This window comes from Eublepharis macularius, chromosome 5, assembly GCF_028583425.1.
Source record: "Eublepharis macularius isolate TG4126 chromosome 5, MPM_Emac_v1.0, whole genome shotgun sequence".
Taxonomy (NCBI): Eukaryota; Metazoa; Chordata; class Lepidosauria; order Squamata; family Eublepharidae; genus Eublepharis; species Eublepharis macularius.
This window is the reverse complement of record NC_072794.1, coordinates 85,927,916-85,950,205: the sequence shown is the minus strand read 5'-3', so window position 1 is coordinate 85,950,205 and position 22,290 is coordinate 85,927,916. Positions and strand designations below refer to the sequence as shown.

General features: G+C 42.3%; 1 protein-coding gene across 1 annotated transcript in view; it reads right to left on the bottom strand.

The window, feature by feature from the left end:
* Positions 1 to 22,290, bottom strand: part of LRP8 (LDL receptor related protein 8) — a 295,799-nt gene that overhangs the window by 71,532 nt on the left and 201,977 nt on the right. The window contains 1 exon segment of the mRNA XM_054980392.1: positions 15,628 to 15,756. Coding sequence (XP_054836367.1) covers positions 15,628 to 15,756 — 129 coding nt within the window.

Below are 22,290 nucleotides of genomic sequence, written 5' to 3'. Positions count from 1 at the left end.
GACTGTGAGGTACCTCTGGCATGATGTACTCCAGCCCCTCCAGTTCTTTGATTCAAGTAGTAATTTACTTGATTCATTTATATTATTAGAGATGTTTAGGTACTGATGCTGCCTCAAGGAAAGACATTTAGATTGTTTTTAAGACTTTTTTTCTGTATCAGAAATATTTCTGTATCAGAAATATTTTAAAAATCAACTTGAATTCAAAGGCCTAGAAGACTACATGAGGTACTCCCTTGAGAGTGTTAACTTTGACAATGGACATTTGGAGATACTATGCTGAGAAAAAACTGTATTAGATGCTGCTTTCATATTGAGGTTCACATAAGACATGCCATTAACTGAACAGGAAACAACATGTGCTTGCCTCCTGGATTTCTCCCCCTTCTTGTTTAGGAAAAAAAAAGTATCTGGTAGAGTCTTAAAAGCTTTCCTTTTGTCAAATTAAAGTTATCAGATTACAGTCAGATCTTCTGAATCTCTGTTGAAAGGGGTTTACAAACTCAATATTCTGATTAGAAAAAGGAAATCGGATTAGAAAACTAGTGGCGCAATATGTGCTAAAATATTCCCAATGCTAGGTCCAAACTAAACTACTTCTCATCTCAGATCAAGGCTGTATCTCAAGCCAATTCCAGATCTCTGCGTTGGTGTGGTTAAGGTACAGCAAAACAAGAGGCCTGTACCAGTAACCAAGATGACAGAAGGTAAAGATAAATGCTGATGGAACAGCGGGAAAGTGAAAATGTATTGATGGAATACTAGTATTTGTCTTTGCCTTATTTCATTGTGGTTAAAGCACACCACTTTTGAGGCCTACAGCAAGCAATAATGATTTGGGAAGCAACACTAAATCTTGTCTTGGAATGGTTTAGGGTGGTGGCGAATTCCAGCACTGATGGAAATTTTTAAAAATGCTGGCATATCTTAAAGGTTCACCAGGACCAATCAATGCCACCATCACATCAGTGTAACTCCAGCACTGGAGTAGGAATGGGCAGCATCAGGAGTCGACTGAAGTCCTGTGGTGTCTTAAGCCTCCTCAGCTTGGTCATGCCTCTAGGGTGGGCGTCATTTCATGCTGAGGCAGTACTAACAATGCCCATACAACTCATGCAGAAGGAAAACCCAACCACCTCCTTCCATGCCCCCAAGCCTTGGCACAGCTTAGGCTGCTAATTAGGTATGCAGCCAATCACAATGCTCTCTGTATAATTCCCACATGCCCCCTAGCCTTTACAGTATAATAAAAAGATACTGTTTTCCTCTAGAGAATTTCCATGTTTGTAACTGGCAAAGAACATAAAAAGAATTTAAAATGATCCAGAGCTGGAGGGGGTGTGGGTAGTTTATCCAGCAAAAGTATTTGATAAATAAGGTAAGGTTGTGAAAGAATGCTATACTCTCAGTTTTACAATGTTGTTTAACTACTGGACAGCTGGAAAGATTAATGCTTATGCTTTATATCCCAGCTATTCAGAAATTAAATGTTGTGTACAGCTGCTACTTTATCACTGCTTAAAGTATTAGAGCTCCTTAGGAAGCAGGAGAAATTGCAGGGGAATCCTAATTGTTCTTTAGGAAATGTCTCATCCCATATTTAAATTTATCCCAGAGGTTCACAAAAATAAAAAAATAAAAAGACGTTGTGCTTGACTAATCACACCCACATGATGAAATATGGGTGGCTTTGGCACATACATATCAGCTGTTCATCATAATTAATTAGAGTACCTTCTACCACAAGCATCTGGTTCACCAACACTCTCTGGTTTTGGACACAGTCTGGTCACACTGATTCATGTTTCTGTAACATTGCAGCTGGATTACTGTAAAGCACTCTACATTGGGCTACCCTTGAAGACAACCCAGAAACTGCAGCTAGTTCAGAAGGTAGCAGCCCACTTATTGGCAAGGTCTAGCCAATGGGAACATCTTGTGGATCTTTTAAAAAGCTACTCTGGCTGCCAGTTTGTTTCCTTCCAGTTCAAGGTACTTATAGCAACAGACTCACATATCTAAACTTAAATGACTGTTTCCTCCTATATGTCCCTGTACATCAACTTATTGTCCTCAGTACTCTGGGAGTACTATATCCCGTGAAGTATGGAACTTCAACATTAGGTCTAAATTCTAGGATTGTCCTAAGAACCACTGTCCCTTGGTAAATTTTAAGGAAGGGGGAATCTGAGCGTAATGCAGCCAGTTTACTTACTCTCATGGCTGATAGCTATTAAGAACACCACTTTTGTGGTGAGAAAACATATGTGGCATGTAGTCAACGGTTCAAAGAGTTTACTTATTAGTTTCGACAATACCAATTGTAGTGACCACTGAGGTACTATCTTAATCACTTTTAGGAATAAGTTCCTTATGCCCTTCAAAAACAACTTTGATGGTGAAAGAAAAATTTTCCTGTCTAAAGGAGGATGAAAGGCTAAAATAGCTGCTAAGTAAACCTTGATCGAGGAGTTAGACAATCCTTCCTGTTTTAACTGAAGTAGGAATTCTAGTATCTGGGCTAGAGAACAATCTGATAGGTCTAGTGATGGAAGTCTGGTCCATTGAGAGAATTTCTCACATTTATAGGCGTAAGACTTCCTAGTAGAATCTCTTTTAGCATTTAGAATCACCTCGGTGACACTATCAGAGAGCCTGCCTATTGTTGGATCAACCATGCAAGTTCCAAAGCAGGGGACGCGACGTCCAAGCAGACCAATTCCTCTTAAAACGCAGGCATGGAAGTTCAAATCAATGTATACTTAGAGAATCCACATGTTCCTTTTCATTTCATCTTTATTCTTCTTATTTCCAGGGTTATAAATTTAATCCATATTCTATCATACAGTATAATCGTCCCGCCGTGCTGCCCCGACTGGAGCTCCTGGTGGGAGATTGGCAACGGGTTCGCAAGCCTCAGTTTTTCCCGTTTCGCCACCACCGCTTCTTCACGGCCTTTCAAACTGCTAGTTGTGGCTACTTGTTATGCTCTACTCCAAAGTTTTTCTTTCGCCTTAGTCTACAAAACCAGGAGAGGGAAGTATTGCAGCTAGTGTTTAATCTGTCTGACCAACCCCTTACCACCATTGAAATTAGAGCTTTGGACAAGGGTTTGTTCCAACAGCACGATACAATGGTTTCAAAATGAGGGTAGACCTCTTTACATTGTTTAGATTGATTAAGCTGAAGAGACTTTTTGGTAATGTGGCCCCTAAGAAGTTGGGAGGCATTAAACATCGTTCCACCTTTATTCCCAGAATTAATGATGGTTACATTGACACCGTTGAGAAATTGGTTATGTCTAACGTAGAAAAGCTGGAAAGAAACCCAATAAAATGTTGGCAAAATTTGTCTAGTTTGGAATGATCAGCATTATTATCTCTAGATAAGGACCCCTCAATTGTGCTGAAGCCGGCAGATAAGGGAGGTGGTGTGGTGGTCCTTAACACAAGAGATTATCTACATGAGATAGAAAGCCAACTGGCCAATGCTGATAATTACCAAGCAATTGGGGGAGACCCTCTAGTGCGTATACAAAGGTTGATTCGGGTGGTGTTGGAAGAAGCCTTACTAGCGGGCGATATAGATGATAATGCCTTTAAGGCTTTGGTAAATCTATCACCACGTACACCAGTTTTTTACGTGTTGTCAAAAATTCATAAAAATAGGTCTCCACCCCCCTGATGCCCGATTGTGTCAGGGACAAATTCAGTCTTGGAACCCCTGTCTTTCTGGATAGATTATGTTTTACAGCCTATTGTGCAGAATACAACTACGTACATTAAAGACACCACTGCCCTAATTGGGTCTATTGAACAGCTTAGAGTCCCCGATGAAATATGTTTAATGACCATGGATGTGGAAGCCCTTTACACCTCAATTCCACATGAAGGTGCAAGGATAGTAATTGCTAATGCATTGTCTTCCCGCACTTCTGACAATCCACCTGCTCATTTACTTCTCCAACTTGTGGACATTATATTGGAAATGAATTACTTTAGATTCAAGGACCAATATTATTTACAGTGTAAAGGGGTTGCCATGGGTTGTCCGGTGGCACCCAGTATCGCCAACCTATACATGGCTGACTTAGAGACTAAATATTTCTTGAACCCTTTAGTCAATCCTTTTAATAAAGAAATAACTTACTTTATGAGGTACATAGATGATCTGGTCCTGGTCCTGAAGGGAGGAGAATCATGTGATGCACTTGGCAATTGGATGAATACAATTGATAACAATATCAAGTTTGCCTGGCAGGTACATAGGCAGCAGATTAATTTTTTGGATGTTACGATTTATAGAAGATCTCAACACAGGTTGGGGGTTAAATCGTTTAGGAAGGAGATGGACAAATGGTCTTATTTACATTATTTCTCATTCCACAACTCCCGGTTGAGACAAAATATACCTTTTGGACAGTTTTTACGTGTCAAAAGGAATTCAACCAATATCAGTGATTTTCATAAGGAAGTGAAAATTATGGGAAAGGCCTTTCTATCTAGAGGTTACCCCCAGACGGTGGTCAAATTAGCTGAACAACGAGCTAAAGTAATACCGAGGGACTCTCTTTTGATCCCTAGATATAAAGAAGAAACCTCTAGGATTGTATGGTCTATAGACTACTCACCTTTGGCTTCCCAAATTGATAACATTATTAAACATAATTGGCTGGTAGTTAGCAGCATAGCGGGTTGTGAGAACCCTCCTGTGATGGGATTCAGGAGGACGAGGAATATAAAGGACATGGTGGTGCATTAGGATTTTAGGGAATCATCACCTAAACAACCCCTGCCCACAGGGCATTTCCCGTGTGGGCACTGCAGCATGTGCCCACTGTCAATTAGTATTCAGAGTTTGACACATCCTGTCACGAAAAAGCATTTATTTACCAAGGATTTTTCCATGTGTGTGACTCCTTATGTAATTTACTTTATTAAGTGTCCTTGTAACCTGCTGTACGTAGGCAGCACAACCCGCCAGGTGAAAGTCAGAATACAAGAGCATTTGTCTAAAATCAGAACCAAAAATATGGAGGCACCACTTACACAACATTTTGCCACGTACCATTCAAGTGAACGTGAAATGAGGTTTTCAGTGTTGAAAGTCCTTGATGGGAAAAATATGTCCAATGCTCAAAAGGTGCTCCTTCAGTTGGAAACAGAGTGGATCTTTAAGTTGGATCAACCATGCAGTCTGGGTAGATTGTGATGTAGAACCCCTTGACAGTGTAACAGGTCCGGCTCTAGAAGTAGCCAGCGTATCATTCCTTTGGACTACTGCATTAAGCGATGGAACCATGGCTGTCTGGGCCAGAATGGTGCCACCACTATGACAGAAGTGTTGTCTATTAGGATCTTGTTGCTCATGTGTGCAATGAGGGGCATGGGAGGGAATGCATAAAACAGGTAACCTGTCCAGAGAATTTGAAATACATCTCCCAAAAAAGTTTTCTCCATGCCTCCTCTGGAACACAACACAAGGGCCTTTCAGTTTTCCTTTGTAGCGAACAGGTCCACCGGCAGGAAGCCCCATTCCAGAAAAAATGGTTCTATGTAGGTCTGTTTTATCGACCACTTGTGATTTTTGGAACCTAATCTGTTTAAAGTGTCCATGGTGACACTGGTTGCTCCTGGAATGTAATGGCTTGGATAGTCATGCCGTGATTGATGGCCCATTCCCAGGTGGCAACAGCTTCCATGCATAGTCTTTTGGAGGGTGTACCTCCTTGTTTGTTCAGATAATACATAGCTGAACAATTGTCTGTCAGTATCCTTCACCATATCTGCAAACGATGGAAGTGCATAACGAATAGCTCCAAGTTCTAGCATATTTATGTGTAATTGTCTCTCCTGTTTTAACCACTTACCATAGGAATAGAGTTGACTGCAATGTGCTCCCCACCCAGACATCGAAGCATCGAAGTAATGGTTAGATCTACCTCCTTGGATCCAAAGTCCATGCCAGTAAGCAAATGGTCACCTGATGCCCACCAGGAAAGTGACCTAATGATGGCCCTTGGAACGGTATACTTTCTGTCCAGTGAGTGAACAGTTGAGTGGTGGACTGAAAGGAACCAAAGTTGTAATCTCCTCATGTGCAGTCTATCCATGGGTGTCACCATAGTGGTCGCTGCCATGAGTCCTAGTAAAGTTTGGATGGCTCTAGCTTCCTGTGCTTATGAGATGGTTGGTGGGTGTCGAGTCAGTTCTGACATGCTAAGAGAGGTCAATGGTAGATGGGTCCGAGGTTGACGCACTTCAATCAAGCTGTGAGTTTCTTGAGTCAGATGTCGAGCTTGCATCCGAGTCAGAGGCACTGTTGGATCAAATGAACTTGACGCTCTAGAAGTCGAAGGACCTGTCGGATCTGAGCTTTGCCTATCTTGGTCCATCGGATTCATAACCAATGTCGGAGTCAGGTGTTCCAATGATTTGGTGATAGTGGAAGTCTTTGACGCCGAGTCTGGCCAATGCCGATAATGCCCGCTCTCATAGAAAGGCTTTGAGCCTCGTGGCTCTTTCTGTCCGCACTTTCAGGGTGAAATTCTGGCAGTGCTTGCAGGCTGCCACACTGTGCCCTTTCCCAAGGCAAGTAAGATAGGTTGTATGCCCGTCAGTTTGGGTCATTTTGGTAGCGCATGAGGTGTGTTGCTTGAAAAGAGCTTTGTCAAACATTTCGGGCCGACTCATTCACAGTTCTCCGAAGAAGATGGCTTACTCAATCTGAGCAGATTGCTCTAGTGTACCTCTTCAACTGGCAGCGAAAGAGGAACTGAGGGTGAAGGGGCACCCTCTCCCAGGTTTTGGCAGGAAACACCCGCACATGTACTCTGGGACAGTTTGGTAGGCCTGTGCACATGCAGTCCCATGTGGGACTGCACAGAAAGACAGACAATGAAACTAGGGTTCCAGAGTGTTCACAGCGGAGCAGGAGGGAGGGATGTGTTCCTGCACGGAAGACCACTCGATAAACAACAGTTACAGATAAGTGCAACCCTGTTTTCATATTCATGGTTTCTATGCAGTTCCACATTGGGAGAGTAGCAAGCTCACTTACTGAAGGAAGTGGGTGTGAAACTCTCAAAATAGGTGACTATAGAGGACCACCTTCCCAACAGATGTGTAGAGTCTTACTGACATTCACCTAGAGGTGTTTCTAAAGAAGCAGGGAGCTCTCTAAAAGTGTCCCTGACAAAGTACAATTAGGAATGCAGCAAAGAAAAAAAAATGTTATTGTGGGGACAGTCATGTTAGGTAAAAGGCATTGAGCAATCATACACTCAAGAGAGAGTGTAATGGCCTCTACCAACCCACAAAAGAAGTGTGTGAGAAGATACTGCCAGGTTTCTCTTGGACCTGAATGACTAATTTAACCAATAGTGTTGTGAGACATGAGGGCTGAAAGCCAACTCCTGACAGGGAATCCTGGCCTGGGCATTGGACATGTTAACATTGTGAAACAATATGAATGGGACGGGGCATAGGTTAGAAACCCACAGAGTCAAAGGACAGTATGCACCATCAATTAACCTTGTGCTGCTAGCAGAACAATCTGCACAGCAAAAAAATTCCAGGAGATCATTGAACAGTCTTAATAAAATGTGAATTGATTAAGGCAAAGGATACTTTTTTTCAATTAGTAGGACAAAAAAAGGAGGTTCCTCTGAAAAGGGTCTATAACCAACTATCAACAGACAACAGGAAAAGAGCTATAGTGCAACCTCAAATGTGGTACCATAGTTGTTGTGCCTTTTATAAACATCCAAGGTGTTGGAATTCTGCCACTAGCAGTCTGTACCCCCAACAGCAGAGTGTAAATTAGGGCTGCCAGGTCCCCTTTCCCTCTTGGTGGTAGGGTGGGGGACCTGGCACTCACCTTTTAGGACTTCTCTCTCTAACACTAAGCACCTGCAATCTCTCGACGCAGTGTGATATCACTTCTAGGATTGACGTCATCGCGCCCAGTGGTGAGCATGCTCTTGCCCTTTACAGGGACCAATTGCGCACTGGTCCAGAAGGTTTCTTGCCTCCTGGACCCATTTCCCAGGGCGTTTTCCCCAGTCTGCCAGTGGGCAGAGGCTGGGAGCAAGGGATCTATTGCCCCCACTGGGGGACTGGTAGCCCTAGTGTGAATAAGACAGCCAAGCACAACTGTAAAGACTACAATACACAAAATTAGATAACCTGGACCTAAAATAGGCTTTTCCATCTGCCCTTCTTTACAAATAAGGAGGACTCAAAAATAACACCCTTTTTTCAGTCTCAGGAGGAATTCTGAAGTGAATAGTTAATTAATGAGAGGACAGGCAACCTCCATGAGAGATGAGGTAGGGAAGACCTTGGGTCTTTTGAGCACATAAAGCAACATGTGTGAAAAGGAATTGTAGGAAAACTGTGAGCAGTGGACAAGGCAGCAGACCACTAAATTTTTATTTTCTCTTGTAGAGTAAATCATCAATAAGGATAGACAAATGGATTTAAAGGATTTGACAGCAAGCCCGTATCTCTCCATAGAGTGTTGTCTATCTGGACTGAAGAATTCAGAGTCTCTGTGTGAAGTCACAGTAACAGCCACTACTTTTTTTCTAAGTCCTAGCATGGAAGTGATGTCATTGCACAGCTTGGGAGTGCGTGCATGAACTGAAGGTGAGTGCAGGGTCTCCTACCTCCTGCCAGGAGGGTAAGGGGACTTGGCAACCCTATACTCAAGGGTATCAGGGAAAATCAGGATGGCACAAAGCTACAGCCTTGAAGAAGGAGCCATTGTGAGGAGGCTCTTACAGGTCACACCTCTTGGCTTAGCCCTTGGTAATCAAGGGTGCCAAGGAAGCAATCAGGCTGGCACCAAATCACAGCCTTGGAGAAAGAGCTGTTGTGAGGAGGCTTTGATGGGCCACACCTCAGGACTTAACCTTTGGTACTCAAGGGTGCTAGAGAGGGGGAAGGTACTTTTAATCAGGCTGGCATAAAACCACAGCCTTGGAGAAGGAGCTGTTGTGAGGAGGCTCCCGCAGGTCACACCTCTGGACTTAGCCCTTGGTAATCAAGTGTAGCCAGGGAGGAAGCAGGTGAATTTTCCAGCATCTTGAAGAAGCCTTTCTTGAGCCATAACAACAAAGGGAAAGACAGGGACTTTTCTTCTTTAACTGTAGTTGTATTCTTCACTAGAATGTCTACTGAAGATTAAAAACTTTTAAAAGAAATCTCCTCAGCCTCAAGGGTAAGGTGGGGGAAAAGCAGAGAACAGTAATGGAGATCCTCTCTCTGCAGAGGCCAAAAGAACTGAGGGAATAGCACCCTCCTCCTGGTTATGTGATGTTTTTATCAGGAAAGTGCCAAAGGGAGGAGGAGTGCTCCTAGTCTTCTAGAAAGCTCTGGAAATCTTCGTGGCTGGCCTGCGTGTGTGTAGTCCCAACATGTGTCTACCCAGAAGCCACAAACATGAATCTGAGATTTTAGTTCTACTGGTTTAAACTATAATGTTTTAAATGTGACTTGTAAACTGCCTTGAGCCAAAAGAAAGGCAGAATATATAAATATTTTAAAGCAAGCTCCACAAGGCCCACAAATTGTGCTCAGAATGAGCACAATGTCATGTGGCTGCTCCTTTTCAAATCAGGGAACTTCCTGTATTCCATGTCAGGGGGAAAAACCATGTGGTAGCAGCCCAATTTATAAAGCTGTTGGTAAGGTGAATTATGGATGCTTTGATATATGAAATTTTGCATGTGTTAGTTGCTACTAAGTAGGAAAGTGCATGGATGCCACATATAGTTCCTCGTGGATGACAAATCAGCATGTATGTTTTGTCATTTACATGCATTGTAAGAAGCCACAATGTGTATACATGAAAAAAGAAATGCATACGGATTCCAGATGATGAGCAACATATGGTATTCGTGAAACTGCCAATGTGGAAATGGTTTCTATGTGGGAAATTTCATGGAGTGTGAAGTAGCCCTTAGTTTAAGACTAGAAAACATTGCCTAAGCTATTAATATTATAGGACTGGCAAAACGTTTGTTTTAAAGCAAGCATGGGAGAAGGTAGGCATTTTTTCATCTTCCCATCACAGAGAGTGCACTCATGTTTGCTATCTTTTGATTACTGCAGAAGGAATTACAAGAGGGAAGGAGAAGACCATGGGAAAGATGCTCTCTTTTCCTCAGGCAAGAACAGGAATGCTTTGAAGGATGCAAGATTCTAGTGCGCATTGGAACCAATGTACTGTACAGAATAATGAAGTATATGGGAGGGCTACCACCAAGCAATGGTGCCCTTTGCCTCATCTCCACTTTCAATAGGTACAGCAGAATAATCCCTGAGAGAAATCACCCACTGACGGCACATTAAGGCCTTTTTAAAAATCATGCTATAAAGTATATGATATAAAACACTGCACAATATTTTTGAATGAATACTTGCTTCAACAGCTGTGTGTGTATGGGGGGCAGGGATGATTCTGCTTAATCTCCTTCTAGACTTAGTAAAAGATATGCTCAGTAAAATCAATCCAAAGCTGTTTCTGTTTGAAGAAACCCCTGCTACTCTCCAGCTTTCCCAGATAAAAACATCACTTCAAATGCCTAACTCAACAGATCAATGGAGAGAGATGCATCCATTAATAGTATGGATATTTCATCAATGAGACCACTGAGCTGCAGGTTGTTTTGTCTCTGGAGTAGAATTAAGCAGGATGCCTTGTGTTTTGGGTAACTACTGCTTAAAGCTAACAACTTGATGGTTCATGAGAGCACTTAAACTCAGATTAACTGGTGCTCAGGAAGGAAGAGAATTACCGCGCTTCCCAAATACAGAAGTTTTAGTACCATATCAAAATAACATCAAAAACACTAATGAGGGAAAAGTCCACAGAATCAAATGTAGTGATTGATGAAGACTTGTAAGATGAGCCAATCACAATCTGCACAATGTTCAAACGGCAAGTAGACAGGGCTTCTGGTTTACTCCCACATTTCGGCATTTCCGTCCCTTCCTCAGTAAAGGAAACTGGCAGGACATCTACAAAGAATCACAGACTATCTAGCATCACAGATATTTTCCAGTACAGCATAAGAATACACAGGTAACACGTACAAATATAAACTCACCAAACATACAATCAAAGTTGAATATTTTCTCCAATCTTAGAAATAAAGTTATCTATGTCGATGTGCGTTCTAAATCTCTAATATTAGTGAGCAAATGAATGTTATTTACAGTATTTATCAAGTGCAAAAAGCAAATGGAATAAAGCTGCACTACCCTCCTACACTTAAAGAGATTGCAATCTACTCGCACCATTTTACAAGGGGGAAAATGTTTCAATAAATGGTGATGTTTTAATTTAACACGGGAAGAGAGGCACAGGCTTCTATACTGTACTATGACGCTGGGAAGGAATAAGACTTCTTTTCTCTAACTTCATTGGATGAATAGTGACCTACCACAACATGCTGCAGTAACCACTTAGTGAACCAGACAAATATATCATCCTGCCAAGTGAGAAAAAGACTTTCATTATTTACCTACAGACTTCCAATCAGTTGCAGAAGAATGGTAAAATTCTCTATGCTGCTTAGCACCATATAGACAGATAGCTTCTCAAAAATTTTCATTCATTCATTCATTTGATTTATACCCTGCCCTTCCCGCAAGCGGGCTCAGGGCGGCTTCCAACAATATTTCAATCAATACATTAAAACCACTTAATCCAAATAAAAAGATTCAGGCACCACTGATCAAACCAGGCTGCTATAAAATCACTACAAGCCACGGGAACTAACCTACCATATAGTACTTGGTGGTCAGTAATCACCTGGGTGCTAGTGGACCAATCTCTTGATGACATCTGAGACAATAATCATGAAGATGGTAGTCACAGTCAGGAAAGATTAGATGTTTTCAAGCCATTAGAAGCTGTTTATGAGCTTCTAAGACTGTGGCTGGATTTGGACCTGGTGGCTAACCAGGGCCAGATTGATGGGGGGCAGGAGGGTAGTCTGCCCCTGGTGGCGCCAAAGAGGGGGCGCCGGGTGCAGTTGCCAGCCCCAGGAGTGCGCTGCCAGCACCGGGAGCGCGCCTGGGGAAAGGCGAATGGCGCGGGCAGCCTCCCAGCCACCCACGCTGCCTTTTGCCTTTCCCCAGGACAAGGGGCAGCCAGCTTGCTGTTAGGATGGGGATGGGAGACCAATCCCCATCCTAACAGAATGGGAATATGCAAGAGTAAAAGCAAGCTGGTATAGACCAATATGGAGGGCTGGTAAAAGTGCCCCATCTTCTGCATGTCAGCCTGAGAAAGATAGTAACAGTGTGAAATTTAAGTTACTTTTGCCTCTGAGAGTACGTTACCACTGCTTTGCAGTGGGGATATCCTGTTTAGCGTTATGTAATTTTGTTGATGTGGTTTGTGCTTGAATGTTGGAAAGAGGAAGTAAGTATATCTAAAGGGGAAAATGTGGGGAGCACCACGGGTTAATTTCTAGGGGTTTCCAAATGGCATGGGTGTGCAGGAGATAAACTGATGGCAGTACCAACAGGTATTCATGATATTATATTAAAGGGCAGTCCTACAAAGAAGCACTCACAAGAGCTGCGCTGGCTGGAGCAACATCATTAGATAGCAGCAATTTTATTTAGCAGGTGAATGCTGGTATACTATTCCCCTGTAGCGAAACACTTGCCACAGTAAAATCTGATGATTGTTGCATGATTTATTTAGATATTTATACCACTCTTCTCTCCCCAGTGGTGAGCCAAAGTGGCTTATAACATTGTTATCTCCTCCTCCATTGTATACTCACAACAACACACCTGTGAAGTAGGTTAGGTTGAGAGAGTGTTACTGGCCCACGATTACCCAGTGAGCCTCCATGGCAGAGTAGGGATTTGACCTTCAGTCTCCTCCCCAAGCAAGTGGATCCCTCCATATAAAAAGGTCTCATCTTTGCAAGTCATTATGAAGAAAACAGAGTATCCAAAAGGATTCTTGGCATCTGAACTCGTTCTGAAAGGTCTGCTTCATAGCCCAACACTTTCTAACAAAAGTTTAGACTGGCACAAGATATAAACTCAGTTAAGCCACAAAGAAACAGAGGCACAGTTCCCACAAACTCATGTCTTTTCACAAGGACTATAGAATCTGTGTTTAGACGCTTTTATCCCATTGTTAGATGCTTTTATCTCATTGTTCTTGAGGATTTATTTTATTTTGCAAGGAAGATAGGGAAATTTAGGGTGCATTGCAGTAATCTAGCCTCAGGATTACAGAAGCATGGGTCAGTGATGCTAGATTGGTTCCGTGAATATTGAAATCTTCCAAAACTAACCACCTAGGAGATTCCAGCACCTCCACCAGCTCATAAAGAGAATGAGCATAAAGAGTATCCAGAGGCAAGCTAGGCAGATGGCAAATCAGATGGACGCCCAATCTATCCCTGATGCTCAGCACAACGAACACACAATCAGTGCCAGCAATATTCTCCAGAAGGAGAATGACTGTGAGAGGATCACGCCCCATGCCCCCCCCACCGATGCCAAGGCAAGCATTAATATGATGGGAACTAACAACTGTAAATAAATTTTCTAACCAGCAAGATAAAGGGGGGGCAGTAAACACAAGAAGGCATGCGAGAGACATAACATTCTTTTTTCCTGTGCAAGCTGGGAAGAAACAACACACACATACATACACACAAGGATGAAGATTTTAAACAGAGAAGAAATGGGGATGAGAAAAAGAGTATCAGTAGATAAACTTAGAGGGATTTTATCAGATTTGGATAACAGAATGGATTGACATCAATCCTCTGCAAGCCTTCTGAGTTTTAAACAGCAGAGACTTTGTTATCTTTATCCAGAAAGAAAGGAGGGGGGAAGAGTCTTGTGGCACTTTAAAGATTAACAACATTTTATTCTGACAAACTTTTGCAGAGAACAGGCCACTCTTCAGATGCAATGACTGGATAAACTGTCATTTGATACAGGAGGTTTGATAAAATAGAAGCAAGGCGGAGAGACTATGAAATCCTAGAAGTACAGAGTGAATTATGTAAAATACCAATCTAATGAGTAAAAATACAGAGGACATTCACTACTTAGGCCAAGTCAGTTGAAAACTGTACTGGGAAAGGAGGATCAGCAGAGATTTACGGCAGGCTCCAAGCCACTGACTCCACCCCATCCTATTTTCTTGGAATTGCTCACCTTCATTTTCCTTTATGTAAGCCCCCTATTTATTATAATGCCCTATATATTCTGACCTTGGCGTTTATGGCTTTGTCTAGCATAGAATGTATTTTATAGGAGCCACGTGTACAATGGGTTGGATCTCGTGGAAGAGTTTCACATGCACAACAATTGCTGTGGAAGCAGAAGCACTAAAACTGGGTCCAAACTACATGATACGTTTGGCATATGAAGCCCTGTAAATGGGGCAAAACCATCCCTCAAGGATGGGAAAAGGGCACAGGGGGGGAAGACTGGATGCTACCTCTGTCAGCACTGCAGTTCCAATCTGTGGCACTTGGGTAAGTAAGTTTGTTGCAGCTGCTGTGCTGTTGCATGGAAGGAGAGTTGAGTTAAGGAAACCCCAACCCAACTTGTGACCAAGCATATTGTGTAGTCTGTCCCTTACTCCGTCCTCGCTGTCTTCTTGAATTAAGTGACTGTATCCCTGCTATCCTTCTTACATGCATAAGACATCAGCCTTGAAGAGGCTACTGATCCAACCCTGGAAGAATGCTCGTTTGCAGCTGGTGACTTTACTGCTGGGGATTTGGAACTGCTGAGCACTTTCTCCCACAGTACTGGCTTGAGTATCAGAGCCCTCTCATTACAGGCCAAGGCATTGTGGCCTTCACCCAGACACAGAAGGCAAAGATCACATTCGTCCATGTGTGCCATTTTAATACCACACAAATAATACCACTTCTTAAATAATACCTTTTGAGACATTATTGAAGGAAAAAGGAGACCCATGATCTTCAGTTGGTAAAAGGTCAAAGCCGGAAGCAGACACGCACAGACAACAAATCAACACAGAGCTATCCCAGAACATTCTTCTCCTCATGGTGGCTAAGAAAGAACTGAGAGAAGGGGTCGCTTCTCCCTCACAGCACTTGACTGTTTAGGCATGAAAACAGGATCTCATGTGCTTGGGGAGAAGCATCCCCTAACGGAGCTTTAGAGAAACTAAAGAAAACTTTTCTGAGTGGCCGGCCTGCACATATGCAGTCCCAATATGAGACTGCTCAGAAGAATGAAGATGAACAAAAGGTATTTCTTCAGATACAATTTCAAAACCAAATTAAATGAAATCATGTGAACCATCTGTTGTACATTCCATTGCTCCATGTGCACATTGTTATTGCCAGTGCAGACTGAGCAGTCTGTGTACCCCTACATCAAAATCTGTGTAAGATTCTCCTCTACTCCCCCTCCAAAACTGTTTTGGATTTTAGCAGATAAAGATTCCGCTCCACAGCATAATGCACTACTCACGTACTGATGAAGGAAGGCAGGGGTGTGCATGTGTGAGAGAGACAGGAGAGCAAAAGCACTCAGAGGTCAGATAGTTAGCAGCTTTAGTCCACAAAGGTTCAAATAATGGCATATTCAAGCTTACCATTACTGCAGCCAGCCTCATCAATTCCATTTTCGCAGTCTCTCTCTCCATCACATCTCCACGAAGAAGGGATGCATTTGTTGCTGGAGTCTCCACAGCTAATTTTTTCAGCTGGACATAGTTGTCTGGCTACAAAAATGGCAAAAATAAAAAACCCTTTTGTTTAAAAGAGGAACAGACATTAAGCAATGTTCTAAAAAAGCCTATTTGCATTGTATTTGAGGTATATTTCTACCACAAGCCAAATTCATAAAGTATCTTACGGTAGAACACAATTTTTACTTTTATGCCGTGTGAAAATGGCATATTTGCACAAACAAACAAACAAAACCAAATAAACCAAAAGTACTAGGGAAAATAGCCAATGATATTTTGGTTTGTATCTTTGTTGAGGCAATCACAATGACAGCGAGTCATGGAATGCAGTCATGGGTGAAGATCACCTCTGCTTACTTGCTTCCATATATTTTTGATTTGTTTGTGTCCAAAGTATTTCCATTCTCTTACACCAATCTTTACTGGCCTGGGAAAGAAGGGACCATTAACTTGGTACATTATAGTGACTGCTGTAAGCACTGGAGAGGTTGTGTTGATGCAAAATATAGAGAGGCAGCGTTCAACAAAATAGAGCATTGAACAAACTTGGTTAAAATGTCAGACGCATCAAGACCAATTTATCACAATGAAGCACAAATGCCAACGATGGACAACAATGCTTTATTTATAGGGAGACAAGAGCAAAGACGACAAGACGGTTCCATTGACTCACCACAGCCAATGGCCCATTCATTCTTCTTGCTTTCTTTACACACTAACTCTACAAATTCTTTCACAGAAATTGTAGAGCCTAACTGGCGCCCCACTGCTTGGCTTCCTCTTGTGCCACTGCTGAGCTTTTCAGGCACAGAAGCATTATATATATTCAAGGAAAAGAAGAGATAACAGAATAGATTTGCTTTCACAGGACCATTTGTCAGGTTCTCACCATACAGGTACTCTACAAGCATGCAGTAAGTGGAATTCAGTAACTTCTACTTATGGGAAACCTACAGACCTTTTCATTAGCAGGCTAGACAGCATCCGAGAGCATGAAAAAGGCCCATTTTTGTGGAAATGTGTTACTAATTTGAACAATGAAGCCAGCTTTCCCATTACCACATTAAGAATACCTAACATCATCCTTGATTTGTTCTGAGCACAAGAAAATAGCAGGGAACTGTTTTGCTGTGATAACATCCTAGGCAAATATTTAGAGTAGTGTGCCTGAAGGACACCATAAAAACAGTTCTGGAGGTTGGACTAGTTCTACCATGAACTTTATTGGGAAGTCAATTAATTTTAATACCAACAAGTCAGTATCTTGGTTGTTGTGGGTTTTCCGGGCTGTATTGCCGTGGTCTTGGCATTGTAGTTCCTGACGTTTCGCCAGCAGCTGTGGCTGGCATCTTCAGAGGTGTAGCACCAAAAGACAGAGATCTCTCAGTGTCTCTCAGACACTGAGAGATCTCTGTCTTTTGGTGCTACACCTCTAAAGATGCCAGCCACAGCTGCTGGCGAAACGTCAGGAACTACAATGCCAAGACCATGGCAATACAGCCCGGAAAACCCACAACAACCATCGTTCTCCGGCCGTGAAAGCCTTCGACAAGTCAGTATCTTATATACTAATAGCCAAGTGGTCCTGATCTGAGAATACTTAAATCTGGAGATGGGAGCCATGAATGGATAAGACAGATCTTCCTACACACCTGAAATATGCCACAGGTTTGCAGAAAAACTGAAATCTTTTAAAAAAACACATGGGGGGGATTAACAAATGATAAAAGGAGTGCCTGTATCTTTAACTAGATGTGCTCAGTGGTTGTTGCTAGGCAGCCATAACAGTCCAGCCAACATTCCAGGTTTGGTTGCTGTCAGGAAAAGGCAGGGGGAGCGAGAAGACCCTTTCTAGGGCTGTTTCGGCATTTGAAGGAGGACTCATTATGGCCCAGCCCAGAAATAATGACCAGATGACTTGATAACACAAGACTTGCATGACTTATGCAGACCTGGCTGCTTGCTACTGTTCAACAGCAGGGGCGAGGGGGATGTGACCTTGCTATTATTTATTTGTTTATTTATAGTCTGCCTTTCTCACTGAGATCTGAGGTGGATTACACAGTAAAAGTGAAAATACAATATAATCAACAGCTAGAATATTCACTGAGCAAAATACAATAATAAAGAACTGTTAGGACATTCAATGAAAGAGATACAATAGGGTATGGTAGCAGGAAATTTGGACTACAAGCATAAAGCCAAGCACAGAGATGAAATTTTTCTGAAACAAAGCATAACTCCCTAGAAGATCCATGGTCACATCAACAGGCAGTACCCAACAGAATAGCATATAGTTCCTGACCCTACCAATGCATTTCTTTGAGCTATTATGACACAGCCCTATAATCTGGCTAGAAAGCCAACCTGAATAATTCAGTTCTGCATATTTTGTGGAAAACCAGAAGAGTGAGAGGTTTCCTGACCTTGGCTGTTTCCACACATCCTAAAAATAGCGCCCCACTCACTGAATGCTGGCGGCTTTTCTGCACCTCAGCGGTATGTGCGGTATCAGCAAAAGGTTCTGTCTAGATGAGTGAAGCTGCCACGAAGGAACACAGGGAAGGCAGTCATGCAGATATGAGGGGCCAAGGCAATGAAGGGCTTTGAACGTGATAGTCATGACCTTGAACTGAGCCCAGTAGCTGATGGGAAGCCAACGGAGTGACTGCAGAAAAGGAGTGCTATGCATGATCTGTCTAGCTCCTGTGAGTAAACGAGCCACAGTGTTCTGCACCAGCTGGAGTCTCCAAGTCAACTTTGAGGAGAGACCTATGTAGACAGCTTTACAGTAGTTTAGTCTCAATGTTACTGTGCCATGAATCCAGGTGGCCAGATCAGCTGTGTCAAGGTCGGGGGCATCTTCCAGGCTAGTTTGAGTTGTGAGAGGGCCTTTTCTGCAACTGCATTTACTTGCTTCTCTAGCAGCAGCACTGGATCTAGCATAACTCCTATGCTCTTAACTGAGTCAGCCAGGGTCAACTGAACCCCATCGAAGGTCAGAAGCACAATGTCCTTCAAGATCTCTGCTTTTCCAACCAATATCACTTCTGTCTTGTTTGAATTCAATTTCAATGTTTGCTTTCAGTTAGTTGACAACAGCTGTCAAACAACTACTCAGTACTGCTAATGCATTGCCAGGGGATTTGGATAAAGAGATATAGAGCTGGATGTCATCTGCTAGTCCTGCTGGATCACCCAGTCTTTGTACTATCAACCATAGTATTCTGCTGAGCCACTTCTCAGCGCTGGAACTAAGGGGCACTGTGTTGTGTGTGTTATCTGGGAGGTCAGTCTCAGAATGTGGTGCTGGAGGATTCCTGCTCTGTTCCTTAGCTACTGGCCAGTGAGGTTCTGCAAGGTTTAATCTTATTCACCAAGATATTCTGTATATGAAACCACTGGAAGAGGTCATCAGGAGGCTTGGGCTGCAGGGTCACCAATATGCAGGTGATACTCAGCTCTACCTTTCTTTTTCACCTAATTCCAAGGACACTGTTGACGTTTTAAACTGGTGCTTGGAGTCAATAATGGGCTGGATGATGGTGAACAAGTTGAATCTGAATCCTAACAAGACAGAGGTTCTCTGGGTTAGTAGAAAGGCAGTCCAGCAACTTGAGATCTCTCCTGTCTTTGATGGGTTTTACTTCCCTTGAAAAGCCAGATTCGCAACTTGGAAGTGCTGCTCAACAAAGTATTCACGGTAGAAAATCAGGTGGCCGCAGTGGTTCAGAGTGCTTTTGCCTAGCTTCGGTTGGTGAATCAGCTGTGCACATTCCTGGCTCAGCCAGATCTCACTACAGTGTTGCATGCCTTCATTACGTCTAGACTGGACTACTGTAATGAACTCTATTTAGAGCTACCCTTGAAGAGCATTTGGAAGCTGCAGCCATTGCAGAATGCTGCAGCTAGACTGCTGGTTGGGGCCAGCTATCAGGAGCATGTGATCCTGATATTACAACAATCACACTGGCTACCAATCCACTCCCACGCACAATTAAAGGTGTTGGTTTTGGCCTTTAAAGTCCTATATGACCTCAGACCAGGTTATCGGGAGGACTGTCTTCTTCCATATATTCCTACCTGAGAACTAAGATCACAGGGAGAGGTCCTCCTGACTGTCAATGACCAAAGAAGTTCCTTTGGTGGGTACACGGGAGAGGGCCTTTTTGGTGGCAGTCCCACAATTATAGAACAGCATCCCCAGGGAGATGCACCTTCCCCCCCTCTTTGTAAATCTTCAGGAGGCAGCTGAAGATGTTTTTATTTAGGACTGCTTTTAATTAACTTCATGTTTATGATCATTCGCAATCCTAAACTGTGTTTTTAAACATTTTTATTCATTTTAATATTGTCATTTTTAAAAATATTGTAAGCCATCTTGAGTTCCTGCAGGGCAGAAAGGCAGATAATAAATGTTTTAAATAAAGAAAGAAATAGTTGTAGATAAATAACATATCAATCAGAAAACACACTGTAATGAAAAATGTTATGTTTTCAGATCCAAAAAATTAATTTCTGGCTTAAGTTTTTAATTGATAATTATTATAAAGCATCCAAATATCTTGGGTAAAACTTTTTGGATCAGAATTCTGTAACATTATTAATAACAACAAAGCTTGATAAATATTAGCTCCTATAATGTGTTTTTGCTTGATAATGACAAGTTCCCAGGGGAACAGTTTCTGCCATGCACAAAGTCCAGCCCTCTCACAAATACAAGTCTTAGTTTTTTATAACAAAAACTGCTCTCTTGAGCAAATGAGGTTAGGAACTTCTTTTCCCCCCTCCCCTCCCACCACTCCTTTTCCTGACTTGGTGATCACCTGAAGTGTACTTACTGTACAAGTCTACTTTGCACAGGCAGGAAAGACACCTGAGCATTTGCTCTCATGAAGATTAACACATACTATTATCGTCTTGGAGAGAAGTGTAAATTAATGATCAAAATTTTAAATCCAAGCCAATCCTAGATATTTACTCTATATTTTACAATAGGAGTTAAGAATATAATGAAAGGCATTCAGAACCAGAGCTTTATCACTGTGGGTGAATACTGTGAGAAAGCTTTAATATTAATTATGCAAATGACACCTGGACTTCAAATAAACAGGCTAAAAAGGCAAAGATAAGACTTTTCAAAGGATGACTGGATCTATTGGACTACATTGGTAAAAGGGTACATGGCTTGATTCAGGAGTACACAAATGTGGTAAAGTCACTTAGGAGTTTAGGAGGTTGGGTATTAACTCTCTCACATCAGTAAGCTTAATAAATCAGTGGTCAATTTAGGGTTGCCAGGTCTCACTGGCAACTAGTAGGATGGGTCCCAGTACTTAACGGGCTTCTTCCTCTTTGTGTGTGTGTGCAATGTGCACATGCTCCTGGCCAGGATGTCACTGTGCTGGCTGCAGGTGTGCTTCCACACTCGAAGCAGGATTGATTCTTTAAGAATTGGCATGTTTGGGGCTGAAACTGGCCCTGTGCGAAGAGCGGAATGCCTTGTGCAAAGAAGGAATGCTCCCTCATCTAGGCTGTAATCTGCCCAAGGCCTCAAGTCTTACAATGCATGCGGGAGTCTAGGGTCTTAACACTGCCCAAGCAAGCCCTGAGGTCACCAAAGAACTCTTGGATTCAGTACATTTCCTGGTTTCATTTATTTATTGAATTGGTCTGTTTTCTTTATTTTAACAAAGTTATTGTCTTACAGAATGTTTAACTTGCTCAATTTAAATGCACAAAATAATATTTAAAATTTATGGAATGTAGTAAAAGGACAATGTATGAAAATCACTAAATGTAGCCAATGAGTCAATCTATCAAAACTCTCATCAAACTGGAAACTGGAAAAAACAGGTCTTTGTCCACAGGCAAAATTCTATGAGAGAAAAGCACCACAACACCACCCTGAAAGCATTCACTTACATATCAATATTCTCTAAATAGAGGTACCTAGAACAGGATATCTCCAGATGAGCAAACTCAAGGAGGCAGCACTCCTGAAATGAAGGCTCAGGCCATACAGGCCATTTTGTGTTCTCTTAGTATTACCAACTCCAGGTTGGGAAAATCCTGGAAACTTGGGAGATGGAGCCTGGGGAGGGCAGAGTGTGAGGAAGAACTTCAATGGGGTATAATAACATAGGGTCCACTGTCCAAAGCAGCCATTTTCTCCAAGGGAACTGGTCTCTGTAGGTTGGAAATTTATCATCACTCCAGAGATCTCCAGGCACCACTTGAAGATTGGCAGCCCTATGTGCCCTTCTTCCAGTTTTGAGTAATTAAAAAGATAACATGGTGTAAACAAGTGGTTTAGAGCCTATATTAATTGCAACTCCTGGGCAAATGTTTACAGGCATACATTCTCTTAAGGCATTATAGTATTCACTGCAACAGCACATGGCAAGCAAGCTATAAGCACCACTCTTCCTTTAGGCCATTTCCACACACGATAAATAATGCACTTTCAATGCACTTTCGTAATCCTTTAGAAGTGGATTTTTTGTTCCACACATGGAAAATCAGTTTCAAATCTTCACTAAAGAGTATTGAAAGTGGATTATCCAA